At 41.6% G+C, this 21781-nt stretch overlaps 1 protein-coding gene across 1 annotated transcript; it reads left to right on the top strand.

Moving 5' to 3' along the window:
- Nucleotides 1–242: 242 nt before the first annotated feature.
- LOC126928650 (uncharacterized) lies at nucleotides 243–13145 on the top strand. Its single transcript, XM_050744254.1, has 2 exons — nucleotides 243–1742; nucleotides 12581–13145. The coding sequence occupies exons 1-2, from the start codon at nucleotides 1523–1525 to the stop codon at nucleotides 12748–12750; spliced, it is 390 nt and encodes a 129-aa protein (XP_050600211.1). The 5' UTR covers nucleotides 243–1522; the 3' UTR covers nucleotides 12751–13145.
- The last annotated feature ends 8636 nt before the right edge of the window (nucleotides 13146–21781 follow it).

Below are 21781 nucleotides of genomic sequence, written 5' to 3'. Positions count from 1 at the left end.
ACTGAAGGCGTGTACAATTGTACACTTAAGAACGAAATTCTATGTTGTCATCGTTTCAAGAATTAATACGTTAATGGTCCAAATTAGACTAGTTTTTATAATACAATGTCTAAGTAATGTCTATAATAATGTCTAAGTAAAGCGATTATAGTTAATCGACCAAAATAAACGTAAAGAGCACTATAACGGTGATTCGAATTTGGTGGAACGTAGCTCGCGTCTGTCGAAATTATAGTTTAGACATTGTACGATGTTATATAATAAAGATTCTACCAGATTCCTCCATGACCGCTGTTGATATTTTCACGCAGATTTGTAAAATATTATGTAAAAAGTCGCATTGTCTAAGGTTGCAGTGGCCCAGTAAATATCGACGTTTTGTCCTCAAACGTAAATACATTCGACGTGTCCCCAATATGATTGCTGTATACTAGTAGTGGGGTAAGCGAATCGTTGATTGGCCAGTTTCAACAGAGGGAGCCTACCAGGTCCGGATCGATGTTGCTAAAAGCTGCAGCAAATGGGGGAATATCAGTCGCTAGTACCACCTCGATCTGACTAGAGACGACCGTTTTCACTTCACAATTTTACTTCGTTTTCACTTTGACTTTTAAACACTTTCGTATAACTTCAGTTACAGAACGTTAGGCGGATTTGCACGCAACATACAGTGAACAAAACATCAACAAACGCAGAGATTAGAATCAGACAATAGAGAGTCGGCAGTTATATTCGAAGGTCTTTGGTGGATAAAATTAATCTGGTAAACCGGTTGTACGAGAACTGATTCTGCAGAGGCAACTCCACAGATTGTCCGTGTGAAACCACGTTGTCGTGAGCGGTAAAGGGAGAGAAAAGGAGCTAAAAAGGGTAAGGAATACCTTACATATAAATATACATAACCAAAGCAGAGTTGAAGTGGTGGCGAGAAGGGAACACCAGTGTGCTGGAAAACGGTGAGGCAGCACCGTGACTATGTAAACTACTAGGATATACTTGTGGCAGCGCGTGCGCAGAGTCGGGCAACGTCTGTATCGACAATATTTATAAAGGTACATCGTAACGTGATAGATAGATCGTCGACGATCAAACAATCAAGTGAATCGAGGGTAAAAGAAGATTTAACCAAAGAAGAGGACAAAATCGGAGAACTGGGCTTTTCTTCGAGCATAGGCAAAGAAGCACGCAAACTGGCTCCAGAGGTGAGGATCAAGCAAATTGGAATGAGGGAGGACCTGTTGTCCATAATACGGCACACAAGTAGCGATCATTTTTCGGAAGGACTCTAGTCGAAGATTGAGCAGCAAAACGGGTAAAAAGGAGACTAGCAATAGACCACTGTTTCCGAGTATTTTATACAAATAGAGGGCTCTTGTTTGCTGGATATTTCAAGCAAAAGCGTTACCAGGATCACTTTCATTCTCTTCCTGTAATTATCGACTTCTCGACTGGTCTACCTGATGACTTGTGTTTTCCTGAAGGGAAACCAAAGACCCCAATTTGAATAGTTCACCGTCGGGTTATGCCCTGGGTTGCCGCTTGTCTCGACCTGTTGGCGGCACCGATTCTGGGTTACTGTCTGGCCGTGAGGAAACTTGCACTGCAAGCCGGCTTTTTCCAAGAAGAAACGAACAAATCGATCGTAACACAAGCGGTGAACGCGATCAATACGTCGACTATACAAAAGGAGACTGCGCCGTGCGCTGATACGATGGCACCAAGCGTCGAAGAACAGCGCCAAGGTAAATCGATTAAATGGAACACTAGTAATATGAGTTTCATCTAATTGATATTATTTACTCGTACAATCACAACATGTTCGATATATTCGATAGGTGACGATGTTATTGAATAGCAATTCAATCGGTAATCAGGTTGCGAAACATTCGATGGGAAACGTTATTTATTTCTTATCTATCGAAAACGAAAGCATCGGATTACTGTGCGTTATGCAATGCAACAGTCGTCATAAAAAATTGCATGGAAATGCAATATGCAAACGAAATTAAAAAATGCCACCTGCGGAAATACCGGATGAAATAATGGCTTTTTTCATCGTTTGTTTTTCTCATTGAAACGCATTACGCTTTTTCGCTCGTTCTCTTTGAATTTCTCGATTCGTGTCAGCTAGATCTTTAGCTATTACACCGAAATTACCACGAAACCAGGCCACGGTTTCACGAATCTGTGATCTCCACTTGTAATAGGAGTGGTGACTATAAATAAAACACGATTTAAATAGATATCCGTGTCGTATGTTCGAAACGCGTGCGACGAATGAAAATTCAGCATGTAACAAATAACTTAAAATTGATAAACTTGTTGTTTTCATTCAGAGCACGGTGGTTTCTTATCAAAAGTTTCGTTTCTTTTTTCTATATCTCAGTAACTAAACGATCGTACCAGGTCCCACGAGTATCTCATCTTATCAAACTCAAGTGCTTTCGAATTTTATAAAGCTTCAATAATTTAAGCTCCTCTCTATCGTAAAATTCTGACAAGAGTTTTCGAGTACGATGAGTTCCAGAAATTATTTTGTTTTATCTAGTTCAAGTAGCTGTCAGTTCAATTTTTCTTTTTCCTTTTTTTTTTTTTTTTTAACGAAATTCTTTGGCAAATTTGGTGAAATGCGATGTAGTGGTAGCTGACGTTACAGCGCATGTTCCAATGCAACAAAATGGTTTTCTCCACAAGACCGATTATTGATTTTCTGCCACTGAGCTTGTTCTTATCCTGCGCATGACAGCATATGGAAATGACCGTGATGAATCTTCGCGAAGACGTAACGCAATTTTCATAATTAATTACTGTATTCTGACGTTACAAATTTCATTGCCATTTGTTCATAGATAAATAAATATTATCGACACGATATTCCATGGAATAATTTAGTATTCACGCATACGTTGGTAGCCGTAGCGTGGCGAGAGTACATGCGTTGTTACAATTCAACGCTTGAATAATAAATCGAGTGACGACACGTTTCAGGTCAACGTACCAACGGTTAAAGCTGGTTTCATGGGGATTCTCGATAGGTGATAGTACATCGTTCGGTATACGCGAATGATCGGTATTGATCGTGTATCGCGTGCAACAGTTTGGTAAATACGACACTCGAAGCTGCACTTTGAATTATAAAACAATATACATACATCGGTATATAATCCGATTGTTTGGGTTGAAAAACTTCCGTTTTCAATACGTTTTATTTTTCAAAGCGAAACGTGCGATTCGTTTGTATAGTCTATAAACGTGCATCGAAGCTCTTTTATCCACGGATCAAGGGGTCTAATTCGTAATTATTTTGTTGACACGCGTTAAGTCGAGAAAAACAGACACGCAAATAAAAATGAAGACAGATATCGCGAACGACGAAATCGTTTCGTGGCGTACGTGCTTTTGCTTATGGTAAAAAATCTACTCAGAGATTCGTTAAATTAGTCCAAATGTAATGACCTTTATCGCTTTTCGACCTTCGATTATTAGGCACAAGGGCATGCCGATTCGAAACAACACGCGATAACGCATATTTCTATCGCCATGTCGAATTTCGTGAACTCAGACAATTCGATAATTCTTACTCCATTTCAATTTTTTATATTGTAAACAACGAGTTAATTATAACGTTACAGACAGGTCGTCGTACGTATTTTCGTACTTGAACTTTAATCCTGTTTTGTACTTTCATTCTATACACCGCAATATATTGCGTACGATTACATATCGATTACGAACGACTACACGATATATTACATAAATTATCGCATGACATATAGAGTTTTAGAAAATATAGCAATCAAATACGTAGATCACGGATATTTATACGGTTCTGAGAAATATAGAAAAATCCAAATAATTACACAATCATATAAAACGTATATAAAAATATGAAGATGTTTGAAAAGTTCGCAACATTTCCGAGAATTGATAAGCTCTGTAATCGATTGCGATAAAATTTGAAGGGGTTAATTTATACCTTTTAGAGATTTCATAAATTTAATTTATATGAAGCAGTATTGTATTTTATATTCGATAGAATGTCAATTCTACGAAAATACATTTTATTTGAATTTCACTACGAACTTTTCAAATATATGAACTATAAAATTACTACATTTAGCGAGTGAAACAAATATTTCGCATGAATATCCGTATTCCAAAAATGAGAATAGAATAAGTCAGAATGTCGAACAAACAAAAAACAAAGTTTGTTGTTGAGATTAATACCGCGAAAGAAGCGGCAGTCGCAAAAGTGTAGTCAAAAGCTCTCGTGCATGAAGAGAGAATTCTAAATATAAAGTTCACCAACGCTCGGTTTTTAACGTGGAACCCAACAGGAAGGCGTCAGTACTCAGTTGAAATTCGCACTCTGAAGCTCGCGAATTCGTCTAGCCGGTTGTGTCATTGAAACGCATTTTTTATTATTGATTCGTCATTAGTTGATTGTCGAACAGTGTTGTTAACGATACATTGTAAAGAACATGTGTGTGATCGGTAAGGATTATTCTTCCATCGATCAATAGTGAAAACGATTTTAATCTAAATGTACGGGTAAAAAGCAGAATGCTCATGCAAATTGTTTCAACCGTTCGCGGAGAGACGCGATCGCTGGATAACGCGTCAACGAGAGTCGTAAATTCTCGTTACGATTAAACAATCGACGCCACGAACTGATTGATCCCCTATTTCTATTACGAGAATAGAGGTGGTTAGGTTTGAGTGTATATGTAACAACTATACTGGGTTGGTTGATAAAAGATTAATAAAAATAACGAAACAACAAGTTCAGTCAAAGATCAACAATTAAAAACGAAAAAGATAACAGTCAAGGTTTGTTTAGCGGTTTGCTTATAACGAGACCTATCGCACTTCGCAGCTTGAGACAGGCGTTATGTGCTAGATTCGATTCAATGTGTAACGTTCGACGTGTCACAAGGAACTAGCCGACTTTAGATGATTTCTTTGTCTCATTTTTAAGACGACCCCCACTCTACTTAGGTCACGCCACCGTTCGCGCCTATGATCACGTATGTCTATTCTTGCGTGGAAAACGTAACGGACGAAATTCGACGTTTCGAAAACTCGCTGCTTGGCGACAGCTATGCGCTCGTCGATACATTGTATATGATCCGGCGGTCAGATAAAGCGATCTGACTGCGACATTGTAGGGCCGCGAGCGACGGTTAGAAAATACAGCCTGTGGTAAGCCTCGTGGCGTAACATCCTCCCCCCGTTGAGAGGGTACCGATCAAATGATATGGTGTGGAGTCAGGTGCGTCGCTGGCGGATCTCCTTCGCTCCGTGTGGGTGGTCGGACTCGTTTGGATCTGGGTGAATGGGTAAGGGGACCAGTCTTTTGACGCCACGATCCAGGGTAGTTGTTGCCGTCTGCACGGTAGCGGTCCGTATGATTCCGTCGACTCCTCTTGGATGGGCCTTGATCACGCGGCCCAAAGGCCATTGCATGGATGGTACGTTATCCTCCCTGAGGACTACAACGGTGCCTTCTCGGATGTTGTGACTGCCCTTGCTCCATTTGTTTCGGATGTTCAGCTCGTTCAGGTACTCTCGATGCCAGCGGCGCCAGAAATGTTGCTTGACCCTTTGAATGTGTTGCCAGCTGGAGAGACGATTGGATGGAGTGTCCTGGAAATCTCGTTCTCGAAAGCTTGTTAATGCATCTCCGATGAGGAAGTGACCGGGAGTAAGGACAAGAAGATCGTTTTGGTCAGATGATATTGGAGTCAGAGGACGGGAGTTGTGGATAGACTCGATTTGAATGATGAGTGTGTTAAAGTTTTCAAATCTTAAGAGCTCGTTACCTGCGACACGTCTGAGATGTCGTTTGAAGGACTTCACCGCAGCCTCCCACAACCCGCTAAAGTGAGGTGAGTTGGGAGGAATGAAGTGCCATTCGATCCGTCGATCGGCTAAAAAGGACTGAACTTTTACATTATGATCGTCGGACTGCAGGAGGTTTCGGAGCTCTCGTAATTCGTTGTTGGCGCCAACGAAGTTGGTACCGTTGTCAGAATAAATTGTTACACAGAATCCTCGGCGAGCGATGAATCTTCGCAGAGCAGCAATGAAGGCCTCGCTAGTGAGATCGGTGACCAGCTCGAGGTGGACTGCTTTAACTGCAAGACATACGAAGATTGCTACATATACCTTGATTTTGCGTCGGTTGCAATCCTTTCGTTTCTTGATGTAGAACGGTCCGCAATAATCAATTCCGACGTTGGTAAATGGACGAGATTCCGTTATCCGTGCAGCTGGAAGGTCGCCCATTACGTAATCCACTGGAGGTGGATTGGCTCGGCAGCAACGTACGCACTTCTTCAGCGTGCTCCAAACTTGACTACGGCCGTCGATAGGCCAATAAGGTCTCCTTAAGGCATATAAGGTAGCTTGAGTTCCGGAGTGGAGATTTAGGAGGTGTTCATGCTCGATAATGAGTGCTGTAACTGAGGATTTGGGTAGAATGATTGGGTGTTTCCGAGTGAAGGGCATTGGTGAGTGACTGAGTCGGCCTCCGACTCGCAATATCTCGTCCTTGTCCAGAAATGGATTGAGTCGTTGCAGCTTCCCCTTCACTGCAGAATTTCGATCTGTTCGGAGAGTACGTATTTCATCTGGAAAATAGCAGAGCTGTAACAATTTGACCAATTTGTTATGCGCATTGGTTAAATCATGTGTGGTTAGAGGTCCCCCCGGATCCTGTTTTCGTCTCCATCGGAGGCAACGAGCGGCAATTCTTATCAGCTTGGGCCAAGAAGAAAATCTCTCCAGTAGACTGTGGTCAAGTGGAGTCACGGACAGACATGTTGCCTTCTTCTGCTCTGGTATTTCAGCTAATGGTACCGGGTTCCACGTCGGCCAGTATTTTTCAGGTTGTTGGAGCGTTTCCGGTCCATGTTGCCAAATGGTTGATCGCAGGAAGTCTTCGCGTGATTGGCCTCGAGATATGAGATCTGCAGGGTTATCGGTAGTGGGAATGTGGCGCCAATCGGAGGTGTGAGTCTTCTGTTGAATCTCTGTCACACGATTCGCGACGAAGGTTTTTAGCGTATGGGGTGATGTATTAATCCAATGTAGAACGATTGTAGAATCAGTCCAGTAAACGGTCCGAGAAATGTTGCTTGGTAAGGCTTGAAGGACTGTAGTGGCCAATGATGTGAGAAGAAGTGCTCCACACAGTTCCAGCCTTGGAATGGTTTGTGATTTGAGTGGAGCCACCTTTGACCTTGCAGTGAGGAGTCGTGTCCAGACATGACCATCCGGAGTGATAGTGCGAAGGTAGACACATGCCCCATACGCCCTTTCGCTGGCGTCGCAGAATCCGTGTAATTCAATTTCCGTTGCGGTCTTGATTATAGTTTTACGTGGAAACTTCACGTTATTTAGCAAAGGTAGCTGTGAATAATATTTTCTCTTTTCTGTGTGTACGTCAGCCGGAAGAGACTCGTCCCAGTCAAGTTTTAAAGTCCAAAGTCGTTGGAGCAACATCTTAGCGCGAACGATCACTGGTGCCAGTAATCCAAGAGGGTCGTAGATCTTGGCAATTTCGGAGCTGATTGTTCTCTTCGTAATTCGAGAGGCGGTAGGATTGATTTTGACGGAATATAGGATCGAATCGTCAAAGGAATTCCAAACAACACCCAGAGTTTTGAAAGTTTGCGATTCGCCTAGTCGCAGCTTATCGTTTATGTCCTGCTCGGAAAGTCCTCGTAGCAGTTCCCGGTCGTTCGCTGCCCATTTTCGAATGTTTAAGCTGGCTAGTTTAAGCAATTCTATGAGCTCCGTTCTCAGTGATTGTGTCTCGTCCTTTGTATCAGCTCCTGTGAGAACATCGTCGACGTAGAAGTCTCGCTGTAAGACCATCGCTGCTCGTGGGTATCGATGACCCTCGTCGTCTGCCAGTTGTTTGAGGCACCGAATGGCTAGATAGGGGGCCGCTGACAGCCCGCATGTCACTGTGTTAAGTTGATATATGTCAACTTCTCCATCAGAGTTGCGCCACAAAATTTGTTGGAATTTCCGATCCTCTGGACGCACAAGAAATTGTCGATACATTTTTTCGACATCGCCTGTAATGACGTACTGATGAGAACGAAATCTTAAAAGGATAAGAAATATGTCGTCTTGTAGTTTCGGTCCGTATGAAGTACGTCGTTTAATGAAACTCCGGTGGTGGTTGGTGCAGATCCGTCAAACACAACTCGGAGTTTTGTAGTCCGGCTGGATTCTTTGATCACGCCGTGATGTGGCAGAAAATATCCGTCGTCCGTGCAGTGGTCCGTGGTAATCTTCGTCATATGTCCTAATTCCAAGTATTCTTCTATTACGGCGTGTTAGTCGGCTTCGAATTGTTTGTCTCGTTGGAATCGACGGCAGAGGGAAGTGAGTCGCTTCATTGCCATGGCTTTCGAGGATCCAAGCGGAGGAGTTGTTTCGTTGAATGGGAGAGCGACAACGTATCGCCCGTCGTTGATGCGTTGAACGTGATTTCGAAAGTGCTCCTCGCACTGTCGTTCCGTTTCCGAAATGTGTGCGGTGGGCGGTCCCTCGTCGATTTCCCAAAAACGGGCGAGGTCCACCTGTAAAGCCGTCGTGGAGGCGTGAAATGCGTATGCTAATGAGTCCGATGACCCATCCGAATCGCGTTTTTTGCAGACGCAAGTCGGGCCCGTTTGCTTGACTGATATCAAGTTGGCCGACACAGAGTGATGCTAGTGTTGGTCCGGCGCTCAACAATATTTCGATCGGAGCAGGTCTATGGAATCTTGGATCGGCTAATTGGAGATTCCTAGGTATCTGTATCGTTGAGCGATCTACGGGTTGATTTGGGACCCAAGACGCGATAGTCGGTATGATTAGAAACGTCAAGTTGCGTTCGTATGTGCCGTCAATGGAGGTGATCGTGGCCGTGATGTAGCGTTTCGAGGTCGTCGATAACGTGTTGAGTGTTCCGATTGGGACCGAACATTTCCGTTGGTTGAGTTTTAATGAGTTAGCGAGTCTTTCGGTGATAAAGTTCATGCTAGAGCCGGTGTCTAGCAGAGCTCTACAACGAAATGGTTGAATTTCATTGTTCAAGATGTTGACCTGTGCTGTGACTAACAAATGGTGCTGCAATGATTCAGAAGGAAGCGAGGTCAATGAGTCCGTTTTCTGTGGTTCGGTCCCTAGCAGAGTCGTCTGATGACGTCATTGTTTTCCTTGTCGATTAGGACTGGACGATATAGTCGATCCCGAAGCCGCCGTTCGCGACAACCGAGATTCGCGTTTCGGAGATGTTCGCGGAGACGTTCGGGGAGACGCTCGGCGAGACGCTCGGGGAGATGCTCGGGGAGACGTTCGGGGAGACGAGGATGTGCGTCTCGAACGATGTGAGGAACGCGGGGTCGGTGAACTAGGCGAAGATCTACCGTTGGATGATCGGTCGCTCGACGATCGACCGCTTGATGTTCGGTTGACACGTGTTCGTGGTTTGCTACGCCCATGGTCTTGATGCAGATACGTGTGGTGTCGCTGTCTACAGATGCGATATGACCCCGCGGAGCATTGAGTAAGAGCGACGTCTAAACAATTGGTACAGAGCGACGCCCTTTTGGCGATTTCCAGGCGTTCTTTGGGCGACTTCGCTTTGAAGACATGACAATTCCATAATTCGTGTTGTCCGTGGCAGTTCGGACAAACCAACGTATTATGTGTAGTTATGAATGTATAATTTCGCGGCGCGTTCGGTCGCCGACGGTCGTGTTGATCGGACGCCCTTTTTTTTGACGGTTGATGCTGAACACGTTCTATCGCCATTCGTCCGTGTTTTCAGAAAATCTACCAAGTGCGTGTATGACGACAGTTTCTTGTCCGGTAGTTGTATGTTGCCATTTGCGAATGATGGCTGAGGGTAGCTTCGACGTGAAAAGCTTTAAGAGAACGGCGTTTGACGTGACTGGGCCCCCGAGTTTTTCTAACGCTTGGAGATTTACCTTGACTGTCTCGATAAGATCATCTATAGCTTCGGGTGTTTCCTTAGTTATCCTCGGATAGTCGAAATCAAGTCCCAGTGACGCATACAGATTTGACGGTGGCAGTCGAATTTTTCTTTAAGAACGTCAATGGCGATTGCGTAATTTGCCTCGGTGATGGCTAATGATTGTATGCTTCGCGCGGCCCATCCAGTCAGGGCTGATCGGAGATGATAAAATTTCTGAACCGGTGTTAAATGTTCATTTTGATCTATCGTTGACGAGAAGGAATCGTAAAATGACTGCCAATCCTCGAGGGCGCCGTCAAATGTAGGTATCCGAACCTCCGGTAGTTTAAGCGAAGCAGACTCGCGACCGGCGGCTGATTCACCGCTTGTCGATTGTGACGGCGTACTTCGTCGTATATTGATCGATTGTTTAGTTATTCGGCGTTGTAGTTTTTCGTATTCTTCCGCTAGTTCAATGCCGCGCGCGATCTCTCCCTTGTCTATAGCTACGATCTGGTTTTGTAAGCCACGGAGTTCCGTCTCGTAGGTTTCTAGACGATCTTTAATTTGTATCAAGTCGATCTCTTCCGGACAGCCTGATTGTTCGATGTCGTCCAGTTTTTTTGCGAAGCGTGTAAACTGGGCGATATAGTAGCCCCGGCGTCGACGCAAGGTGGCGAGTTCGTTTCCGGTTGCCATTATTTGTTATGTAATTGAGAGTGAACTCGTTTGAACTTACTTCTGTTGGCGATTGTCCACTTTGCGGCAGGAGGCTGTGTGGTTGCGTTTCAACCACCGAATTATACCTCTTCAAAGGTGACGACCCTTTACGTTACTGACCTCGCTGGGGTAGTAACGCTTCCGCTGCTAGATGTGTTGGGTTCACGTGGCACTGTATGGTAGTGGGTGTCACTGGCGTGCACTTTTCACTTGACACTGAATCCGGCTCGAAGGACCAAATGTTTCAACCGTTCGCGGAGAGACGCGATCGCTAGATAACGCGTCAACGAGAGTCGTAAATTCTCGTTACGATTAAACAATCGACGCCACGAACTGATTGATCCCCTATTTCTATTACGAGAATAGAGGTGGTTAGGTTTGAGTGTATATGAACAACTATACTGGGTTGGTTGATAAAAGATTAATAAAAATAACGAAACAACAAATTCAGTCAAAGATCAACAATTAAAAACGAAAAAGATAACAGTCAAGGTTTGTTTAGCGGTTTGCTTATAACGAGACCTATCGCACTTCGCAGCTTGAGACAGACGTTATGTGTTAGATTCGATTCAATGTGTAACGTTTGACGTGTCACAAGGAACTAACCGACTTTAGATGATTTCTTTGTCTCATTTTTAAGACGACCCCCACTCTACTTAGGTCACGCCACCGTTCGCGCCTATGATCACGTATGTCTAATCTTGTGTCATGTAGAATAAAAAGCAGGGGGGCTCGAACGAAAAGAAAAAAATTAAGGTAACAAAAAAAACAAGAGAATTTATTTCTTGTATTCTGTATTTACACTGACTGCGATTTTGTTCTGAGCTCCAGCCGTGACTTGCCAAGACTGAAGCTCTTACAATTTTGACTTTCGGTAACATCTGTTTCTTCTTTGTTTGTCATCCCTCAATATCCCCACTACCCTGTAGGCGTACGTGACTGTTGTCACACTTCTAGGACATTCGGTGGAAGGACCGTTAGGATACAGATGACTCATTAGGCACTTCGGCGATATACATTGCCGCCAAGGCCGCCACATCTCTATCTCCATCATCGGTCCATCGGATTTGAAGTATGCCGGTCGTGACACTTGCGTGGAAAACGTAACGGACAAAATTCGACGTTTCGAGAACTCGCTGCTTGGCGACAGCTGTGCGCTCGTCGACACATTGTATATGATCCGGCGGTCAGATAAAACGATCTGACTGCGACATTGTAAGGCCGCGAGCGATGGTTAGAAAATACAGCCTGTGGTAAGCCTCATGGCGTAACACAAATGTTGCACGCAATATAATGCTCGCGTATATCTTTCATTTTCACTTTTACGTTCATTGTTTCCTAGAAACCTAAATATTTCATTCGACGAAAACAAAATAAAAATTTAAAACATCTTGCTCATAGCGCGCGAGAAAGAGTTCTTTTGTGAATCGAAGATGCGTCGGAGGGAAACGATAATTTTCTCACTAATTTCATTCTTACTGTTATACGATCACATTGTTCGATTTTCTATCGAATTATGTCACATACGTTCACATTGTTAACGATCATTCGACTGTTGGCTGGCTTAACAAACTAACTTGGCACCGGGTCAGATCTATCATAGCCGTTTGGGTGCATCTTCTAAAATTAGTCGTTATTATTATATTATTATACACATAAAAATAACCGGATGCTACAATGAAATGCCTTAGAAAATATCTGACTTCTATCGTAATCGCGTATTGGCGTTGTTAAATTTGTTCACGATCTGTACATTTATACTCGCGTCTTTGTTGCACAATCCTTTGTCTCCTTGATGTTTATCACTGGCCATACGTCTACACATCAAGCATGTGAAAATGCAATTAATTACACGAGTATCATAGATTCTGTTGCTTTCAGAACCCAAGGATAATATCAAGGATAAAATCAATAAGGACGTCGGGGATAATGAAGTCTCCCCGAAAATTCTCAGGGGTTGTAATCGCGATGTGCGGTTTACCAGGTCGTGGAAAAAGCCAAGTGGCACAACGCCATTCGCGCAGACTCAACTGGAACGGCGATTCCACTAAAGGTTGGGAATTCTGTTTTGTTTACTGCCAATTGCTACACTTAAAAACGAAACCTGTTCATTAAATCATATTAGTCATCTTAAATAAGCGGCTTCGTAGTATTATTTCCATTCGACCAACAATTATCTGTGTTTCTTCTTTTTTTCTTTTTTTACTTCCTATTTTGTGGTTGTATTATGTGTACAAGTCACGTGTTTGATCATTAATTCGTTATTTTTCCCGTTTTTGTTTTCAACACGGTCGTTAAGAGGATTTATTACATACGCTAAATAGACTTGTTACGTAAATCAACATTTGCGGCGCTTTGAACAAATTTTAATTTCTATTTTGTAATATATTACATTGTGCTCTTCCTAGTTTTTACATTATTTCATTAACATTATTCATTAACATAAAAAGACATTATTTCATATTGTTCCTTTGTGAAATGCTAAATAATTGTTCTATATTTCATGTATAAATAAAACTATTCTTATATATTTTATACTGCATTAATTTCGTCATACCATTGTAGTAACGATGGTAATAATAAAAAATTTATAACTATTGATAAATAGTTATAATTAATTGCTAATAAAAAATAATTATTCAAATTATGTATTGCTACTAATCTTGGGGCGCCGGTCACCGGTGATCTTGATGATACCACGGCCAAGTTGAGTGCCGGCCACCGGTGACCCTGTCACGTAAAATAAGAAAGAAATTTAAAGGAAAGAAGAAAACTTTATTTTTTCCTCGTTTATACACTTCTGAACTCTAGCCGTGGCCGTTCGGGACTGAGGCTCTTACAATATTTTCTTACTCTCGGTGACATCTGTTTCTTCTTTTGTTTTTCATCCTTCATTATCCCCACTACCCTGTAGGCGTACGTGACTGTTGCTACGCTTCTAGAACATTCGGTGGAAGGACCGTTAGGACATAGATGAACCCTCAGGTACTCCGGCAATATACATTGTCGCCAAGGTCGCCATGTGTAATGTTCAAGTATCGGCTGTCTGGAGAATGTTTAGAAGTGGTCGCCTAAGGTGACGTCAGGGCAAAAGAGTTTGGGGTTACACTCCCCCCTCCTTAGAATGAACTTAGTCCTCGAAGATAGATGGATAGATAGATTCCTTTTCCTCTTTAAGATAGATGGGTGAAATTTTGCCTTGGGTGTTTCCAGGTCGAAGGTTACTTGTGAATCGTTGCTGGTGCTGGGCACAGGTAGAATCGGGGTGAATATGTTGATAGGTGCCGGGTTGATTGGCATCGGAGCGCTGGCTGATGGATTGTTATTTGTCGTGTTTCGCTTGATTTTACAACAGAATAAATGAAAATACAATTTCGGCATTCCTATTTTGTTGAGAAAGTATAAGCATATGAGAGCAATGGATAAATATCCTATAATTTGTAATATAGATATTCCCCGTGATTCAACTTGATCGATTCTACGAGCAAAAGTTAGTTGATTCGTTTGATCTTCGATTCAATCCAGAGTGTTTTTGTATCCGTAATTATCGTTAATAAGTTTTGTAGTTTTCTCTAGTTTATTTAGTAAAATAATCCAGTCTGAATCATTAGTTACATTGACTGTTTTGATTTTAATCTCGTAAGAAATTTCCTTGCTACTACCACTGATTCTCATATGGTTATTCTTGTACAATATGTCTACGGTTTTATTAGTTTGTAACAAAGATGGTTTCTCTAGTCTAACAATTCGATGTGTCTTTTCTTCGAAAATGCTCAGATCTATTGGTTTTTCTGGTATAGCTATAAAATGATTCTCAGCGTTTAATGGGATAAAAGTTATATCTTCAATGTTATAAACTACTACCTTACAGAATTTGACAGTGTTTTCTGCGCTTAAGATTTCAGGGTTACAATCGTGCTTCACTCGACGGTCGTGAATCGGCTGAGTTTGTTTGCAAATGTAAAAGTCAGATATAGAACATTGCTTATCCAAGTAGTTTTGATCGACATTGATGTAATTTAGTCCTGACGTTAAAAATATCGGATGAACTACTAAAGGTGCTAAAAACACTTTGTTCGTGAGAGATGGTATGGGATATATTTGCTCTATATCCCATTCCATGTCCATAACTGTTGGTACAGAAATTACAAAGAAAACTTTGTTTTGTCGAGTAAACAATGTGAGTTCTGAGATATCTAAAATATTTTGGAAATTCTCTTCCTTTGGTATAAAAGCGTTTCCTACTGTTTTGCTACCTAGTACTTGGGCGTAATTGTTAATAAAAGTTCCGGGATCAATAATCTGTGGGCTTATTATTCCTTGTTTTCCTAAGATGATTAAATTGAATATTTCGTCGATTTGGAAATGTAAGTCAGAGAGTGAGCTTTCTAGAGCTATGACTTTTATTAAGGTGATCTCGTTTTTGTTAAGCGTTTTAAGTTCGTTTGTTACACCTGTGTCTACTTGTTTCAGTCGCTGGATGACGTCGTTATTTAAAATTCGTTTAATCAAAGCTGTCTGGTTGGCTACTATGGTTTTTAGGCTGTTACCTTCTTCAAAGAGTTTGTCTATATTTTTGTTGATTATATCTAGATCGTTCGCGGCTAGGGTTCCAAAAAGAGTTTTACTAATAGATTCGATAGCGTCTACTAGTCCTCGTCTACTTCTGAGATGAATGTGAGCTAAGGATCGTAATTCGATGCTAAGTGTTCTGACGTTATTTAGTTTTGCTTGTAAAGAGCGTATTTCTGGTAATATGTTACAGTCTTTTCGTGTCTCGCAATGATTCCTAACTTCGGCTACTCCCTTTTCAATATATCTTACTTGTTCCAATACAGCACTAATATCTAGTCCTATAATAACATTTATGTGTTCGCTATAAAGATATGCTTTGGATCTTTTCTCATGAAATATTCCATTATTGTCAATAGGGGTTATTTTTAATCCGTTAAGGGTGGTAAAGCCGACGGCAAGGGTGATCGTCCTGAAAAATAAGGTTTTATTCTGTTACCGTGGATTTTCTTAACTCGATCTCTAATGAGAATCTCATAATACGGTGTCTTGACTGATTTAATAACGTAGGGTCCTAACCATTCGTCGTCCAATTTATCCGACTTATGATCGTTGTGAAGGAGTATACGATCTCCTTCCTTAAATAAGGTTTGAGTTCTAATGATTTTTCTTGTTTGATCTCTCATGTACCTCTTTCTACTTTGTTCAAGAGTGTTCTTCGCTATCATTCTATATTTTTGCAATTGTTTTTGCCATAGTGCAAACATTTCTTCGTAAGTGTAATTGGAAGTTCGGGATACGGAAGACGGGAGGTTGGCTTTTCTTCCAAATGTTAGTTCGAAGGGTGAAAATCCAGTTGCATCGTGTATCGCGGTATTATACCCTAGGCAAATAAAGTCTAATACCTGATCCCATTCTTTATTAGAATCGTGTAGGCTCGTGCGAATCATGTCTTTTACTGTGGCGTGTTTTCGTTCTAAGGATCCGTTAGATTGAGGATGAAAACTAGTGGTCTTTATATGTTTGATTTTAAATGCTTCCTCGAATTTTTCCATTAGTTCGCTAATAAAGTTCTGTCCCTGGTCTGTTAGTATCGTTTTGGGTGCTGAGAAGATGTAAATGTAGTGGTGCAGTAGTGCATCGATAATCGATTCGGTTCGTTGTGTTTTCAGTGGTACTAAAACGAGATATTTCGTTAGGTCATCGTGAGTCGAAAGAATGTATTGATTTCCACGTGTGGTTTTAGGCATCGGACCAATTAGATCCATGGCTATCTTTTCGTTTGGCTCTACTGATGTCTGAGGAATTACGGGTTGTTCCTTGGGTCTGATTCTAACTAGCTTTTGTCGTTGACAAGCTTCGCAATTTTTTATAAAATCTTCTATCCTTTCCATGAGGCGTGGGATTTTGAATTGGTCTTTGATTTTACTATATGTCTTTTGAATATCCAAGTGTCCACTAATGTCGTTATGGTTTTCGCGTATAATGTCTAGAGCTTGTTCGTCAGTTATGGTTTGTATTGGTTCGTATGCAAAAGTTATTTCTTCAATTTGGTCATTAATAAACATGAGTGTTATTTTGATCCTAGCTTTTTCGGCTTCGGTAAAACTATTGTCTCCTATCCCAATTTTCTTGTGTTTCTTGGTTAGTTCAAAAATTTTTCGAATCCAAGTATCTTTGTCGAATGGACCTAATGTTTCTCTATTCAATTGATAGAAGGTGTGATCGTTTGGCGTGATTTTAAGTCGTCTCGGGTGTGTCGCGTCTTCTGACCATGCGTTAAAGTGTTCTACAATATTTTCGGAGTTTGCAGGTGTGTCTGGGACTGATTTGTCGGTAATTTGGTAAATTTTTCTGGAAAGTGCGTCGGCTGCTGTGTTCTCTTTACCTTTGCAATACTGAATATCGTACTCGTATTCTTCGAGTTTAAGTCTCCATCTAATCAAACGCGAGGAAGGGTCTTTGCAATTTTTGAGCCAAGTGAGTGCTTGGTGATCGGTTCGAATAACGAATCGTCTTCCTAACAGGTATTGCCTGAGTCTCTTAACTGCCCATACGATAACTAATAATTCCTTTTCTGTGGTAGAATAATTTTTCTCTGGGGGGTTGAGTGTCCGTGATATGTAACAACAAGGATGTCCGTCTTGTGATAAGATTGCGCCTATTCCTTCATTGGAAGCGTCTGTGGTGAGTGTGAATGTTTTCGTGTAGTCTGGGTATGCTAAAACTGGGACTGAGCATAGCTTTTCTTTTAGTGTGTCAAAGCTTGTCTGTTGCGTTTCTGTCCATCTAAAAGGATTGTCTTTCTTTGTGAGATCTGTTAATGGTTTGGCGAGTTTGGAAAAGTTTTTAATGAATTTTCTGTAGTATCCAGCTAATCCGAGAAATGACTTTACGTCTGTTTGTGTTTTGGGAATCTTAAAGTCTTTAACTGCGGAGATCTTTTTAGGATTTGACTTTATGCCCTCGTGTGTTATGACATGTCCTAAGTATTCTAATTCAGGTTTTAGAAACTCGCATTTGTCGGGTTGGATTTTTAGTCCTAACTCTTTTAATCTTTGCAATACTATAGCAAGGTTTTCATTGTGTTGTTGAATTGTACTACCGAATATTATTATGTCGTCAAGGTATACAAAGCAGTATTTGTTCAATAATCCTCGTAACGCGGTATCCATCATGCGTTGGAAGGTGGCTGGGGCGTTTTTTAAACCGAATGGCATGCGATTATAGTGAAAGTGTCCCTGAGGTGTGCTAAAGGCTGTATATTTCTTTGAGTCGGGGTCCATAGATATTTGATGGAATCCCGAAGATAAATCTAGAGCAGAGAAGAATTTGGCGTTGCCTAATTGTGATAGAATGTCGTCGATTGTCGGTAGTGGGTAGGCGTCTTGATCGGTAAGTTCATTTAATTTTCGAAAGTCGATAACTATACGCCATTTCTGTTTGCCTGATGCGTCTGATTTCTTGGGTACTACCCATACTGGACTGTTGTAAGGAGAATCTGATTCTTCAATGATATTTTTATCTAACATTTTTTTCATTTGTTTTTCAATTTCTGCTTTATGGGCCTCGGGAGGTCGGTACGATTTGGTATTGACGATTTTGTTTTCGCGTAGGGTAATAGTGTGTTTTGTTAGGTTAGTACAAGGTAGGGTATCGGATTCTAGGTCAAACACGTCTATGTAATGTAGGAGGATCTTTTCGATAGGAATACGAAGTTTGTCTTCAATATGGTCTAGTCTAATTATTTGTTTCATTTTAGCAATTTTATCGAGATCGTGTTCATAAGAAAGATCATTAGTGATTATAGTTGGTTGCTCACCAGTATTGCAGAAACATACTCTCGTCGGAACTTTATCCAGATAAATTGTTTCGATTTTGGTTTGCCCTGGGAGAATGGTTTTCGGCGCCTGGAAAAATATTTCGTTCCCGTTTAATTGTATTGATTCGTTGTTAATTCGATATGAGTAGTTAGAGAGCATAGGTAAACCAATTATTCCGTCTTCTATTAAAGGAAAATCGTCTGGCACAACGTGAAATGTGTTCATGATGTTAAAGAATTGAAAGTCTACTGTTTCGTCAGTTTGGAATTTGTCATTGCCCATGTAAAATGTTTTAGCTACTGTCATTTTAGGTTTAAATATGGCACTTGATCTTTTAACTAAATTTATTCCTGCACCGGTATCGATTAAATATCGTTTGATTTCTGTTCCCGATCGAACTCCAATGGATAGAAGTTTTCCTGTTGTTGCGTGTACTCGTACGACGTCTCTCGAGGTTCTGGTAGCGCTGTTTCCTCTTCTCGTCCCGCATTCTCCATGTTTATATTGTAGCTGCGCGGTGGCGGAAGATTTCGCTGGCTGGCCGGTTGAAAATTTTCGGCAGTAATTTGCGGTATGTCCTATTTGGTTGCACTTAAAACACTTCATTCTCCCTCCGTTGTTTATTTGAGTGCTTGTCGGCAGGCGATTGAGCGTAGTCATCGGACCGCTCCTAAGTGGGGGTTTGCGTTGTGACGATACATTCCCTCGGGCGAATGAGTGAGCTCTTATTTGCTGGCTGCACTGATTTCCGCGGTTTCGCTCAATTTCTCCGATTAATAGTTCTGCTTCGAACGCGGCATCTTGTGCTTCTTGTAAGGTGCGCGGTTTCATGCTTGATGTTCTGATTTCTATCTCGGGTTTTAAATTTAGTATGAACGTTTCGGTTGCGCGTTCGTTCTCTAGGTCTATCGCGACTGCTCGTCGAATAGGATCGCGGATTTCGTGTTGCAATGCGTATATAAGTTCATTAAGACCGTGTCGAAATCTTTTGACGTACCGTGTACTGATTCGTTAAAACTTTGCCGAGTTCTTTGTAATATATCTCGCGCACCGTTTGAAGTTACGTTAATCGATACGAACTTCCTCAGATTTTCGAATAAGGCGCCGTACGTCTCGATAACCGAATGTCTAATGCTTCTTTCGGCTTCGCCGACAATGCGTTTGGTTAAAATTAATTTCAATAAAGCACGCTTTTCCTTACATTCCGATCTAGCTTCGCTTACCCGCTTGATGAATCCCTCCACTCCAATGTCATCTTGACCGTTGAGGACTGGGATGAACTCGATGCTGGTTTTCGCGTCGAACATATGTCGTTCGTACGAGGCTGATTCTTCTTCCTCGTCCTCGGAGTTCGCTGGGTCGGAGGTTTCTGGAGTTTCTTTGATCCGAACGCGTTCTTCCGGAGATTTCACTATGCGGGTGTCCCGAGTAGTGCTTCTGCTGGCAGAACTAGTATCGTCTGTCATAATTGAGTTGAACTCAGACGTATCTACGGAGGATTGTACTCCTAGCTTGAGTTCGGCCACAGTCTTCCCTATTGGTTCTATTTCCTTGATCCGTTGAGTGCTTTCATCGCGAATTAGTTTATACAAATCATTTATAGCTGCCTTATGTTCTTCGTGCTGGCGCTGCATCATATCCAAAATTGCCCGCAGGTTTGGATCACCGCTAGTCGAAGCGACAGGTGTAATTTTCTTATCGTCCCTTTTGTCCATTTCAGAGTAATAGATCGTCGGAGTCTGACGTTATCGAATGCAATCGATCGATCCTTTTAGAGGAAATGGTTCTACTTACTAATAAAACCGTTTTTCGTAATCCAGGTTGCTTGATACACCTTTGGTCGGATGTCCCGTAGGCCAAAACCGTAATCTTGTTTTATCCAACGTTGATGTATCCTGGCAGGATCGCCAAAATGTCACGTAAAATAAGAAAGAAATTTAAAGGAAAGAAGAAAACTTTATTTTTTCCTCGTTTATACACTTCTGAACTCTAGCCGTGGCCGTTCGAGACTGAGGCTCTTACAATATTTTCTTACTCTCGGTGACATCTGTTTCTTCTTTTGTTTTTCATCCTTCATTATCCCCACTACCCTGTAGGCGTACTGACTATTGCTACGCTTCTAGAACATTCGGTGGAAGGATCGTTAGGACATAGATGAACCCTCAGGTACTCCGGCAATATACATTGTCGCCAAGGTCGCCATGTGTAATGTTCAAGTATCGGCTGTCTGGAGAATGTTTAGAAGTGGTCGCCTAAGGTGACGTCAGGGCAAAAGAGTTTGGGGTTACAAACGCAGCGTTGAGAGCTCTGGCCCAACGAGACGCGATGCACGAGTGCGCTACATGGCTCGCAGGCGGAAATTCCGTAGCTGTAAGCATCAATTAGACGCGTGACAAACGTCTAGTAAAGATGTGAAATTGAATAGAATCTGGAGATAAATTCAGTATCGAAAGGAGAACGCGTGCCGTTGCATTCGATCGAAAATAATCGCAAAAGTTCAAGAGATTTCAGTATCGAATCGAGAACAACAACACACGCGATTGTATTTGATTGAAAATAATTGAAAATAGTTGAGAAAGATTCGGTATCAACACGAGAACGAGAATACGCTCGGTTATGCTTGATTGAGAGTAATCGAAAAAAGTTGAGAAAGATTCAATGTCGAAACGAATGCAAGCACGCGCGATTGCATTTGATCGAAAATAATAGAACAAAGTTAAGAAAGAATTTTAATCGTTGCGCATTTGAAGAATCCGACCGGAAGAAGAAACACGTGTTTTTTTTGTTATTATGTAACCGGAGCTGCAAGAATAGATTAGAATATTAGAACGGTCAAGGGTCGTATTTATACATAGATCGCGCTAACGGTGGACGACGCGATTAAACCGAGGCTAGTCAAGCCGGTCTACCTTTCTCCGACCGAACCGAATATCGTCGTACGAGTTTTACCTTGCTTAATATTTTTAACAACATGTACCAACGTTCCACGATAGAAACCGCAATAGTTCATGGTGTTGAAAGTAGCTTAAGATCGGCTCGTTATTTTCTCGATATTATGCGCTTTAGAAATAGTCGAGAATTGAACAAATATGACACGAATTCAATATGAAGACTACAACGGTAAAACGTGTCTTCACGTTAAATTTTAAATTCTATGTGGAAACGTATCTTAGATATTATAGGAAACTAATTATTTAATTCTGAAATTAACGGTGCATTTTTCCTTCCAAATTATATCATATTGAAA

This window comes from Bombus affinis, unplaced genomic scaffold, assembly GCF_024516045.1.
Source record: "Bombus affinis isolate iyBomAffi1 unplaced genomic scaffold, iyBomAffi1.2 ctg00001237.1, whole genome shotgun sequence".
In the NCBI taxonomy this organism is placed as follows: domain Eukaryota; kingdom Metazoa; phylum Arthropoda; class Insecta; order Hymenoptera; family Apidae; genus Bombus; species Bombus affinis.
This window is presented reverse-complemented; position numbering and strand designations above follow the sequence as displayed.

Bases quoted from the DNA above. Each gene is read 5' to 3' on its own strand.
- LOC126928650 (XM_050744254.1), top strand. From the start codon at position 1,523: ATGCCCTGGGTTGCCGCTTGTCTCGACCTGTTGGCGGCACCGATTCTG. The intron at 1,743-12,580 runs GTAAATCGATTA...TGTTGCTTTCAG, and splicing joins CGTCGAAGAACAGCGCCAAG to AACCCAAGGATAATATCAAG.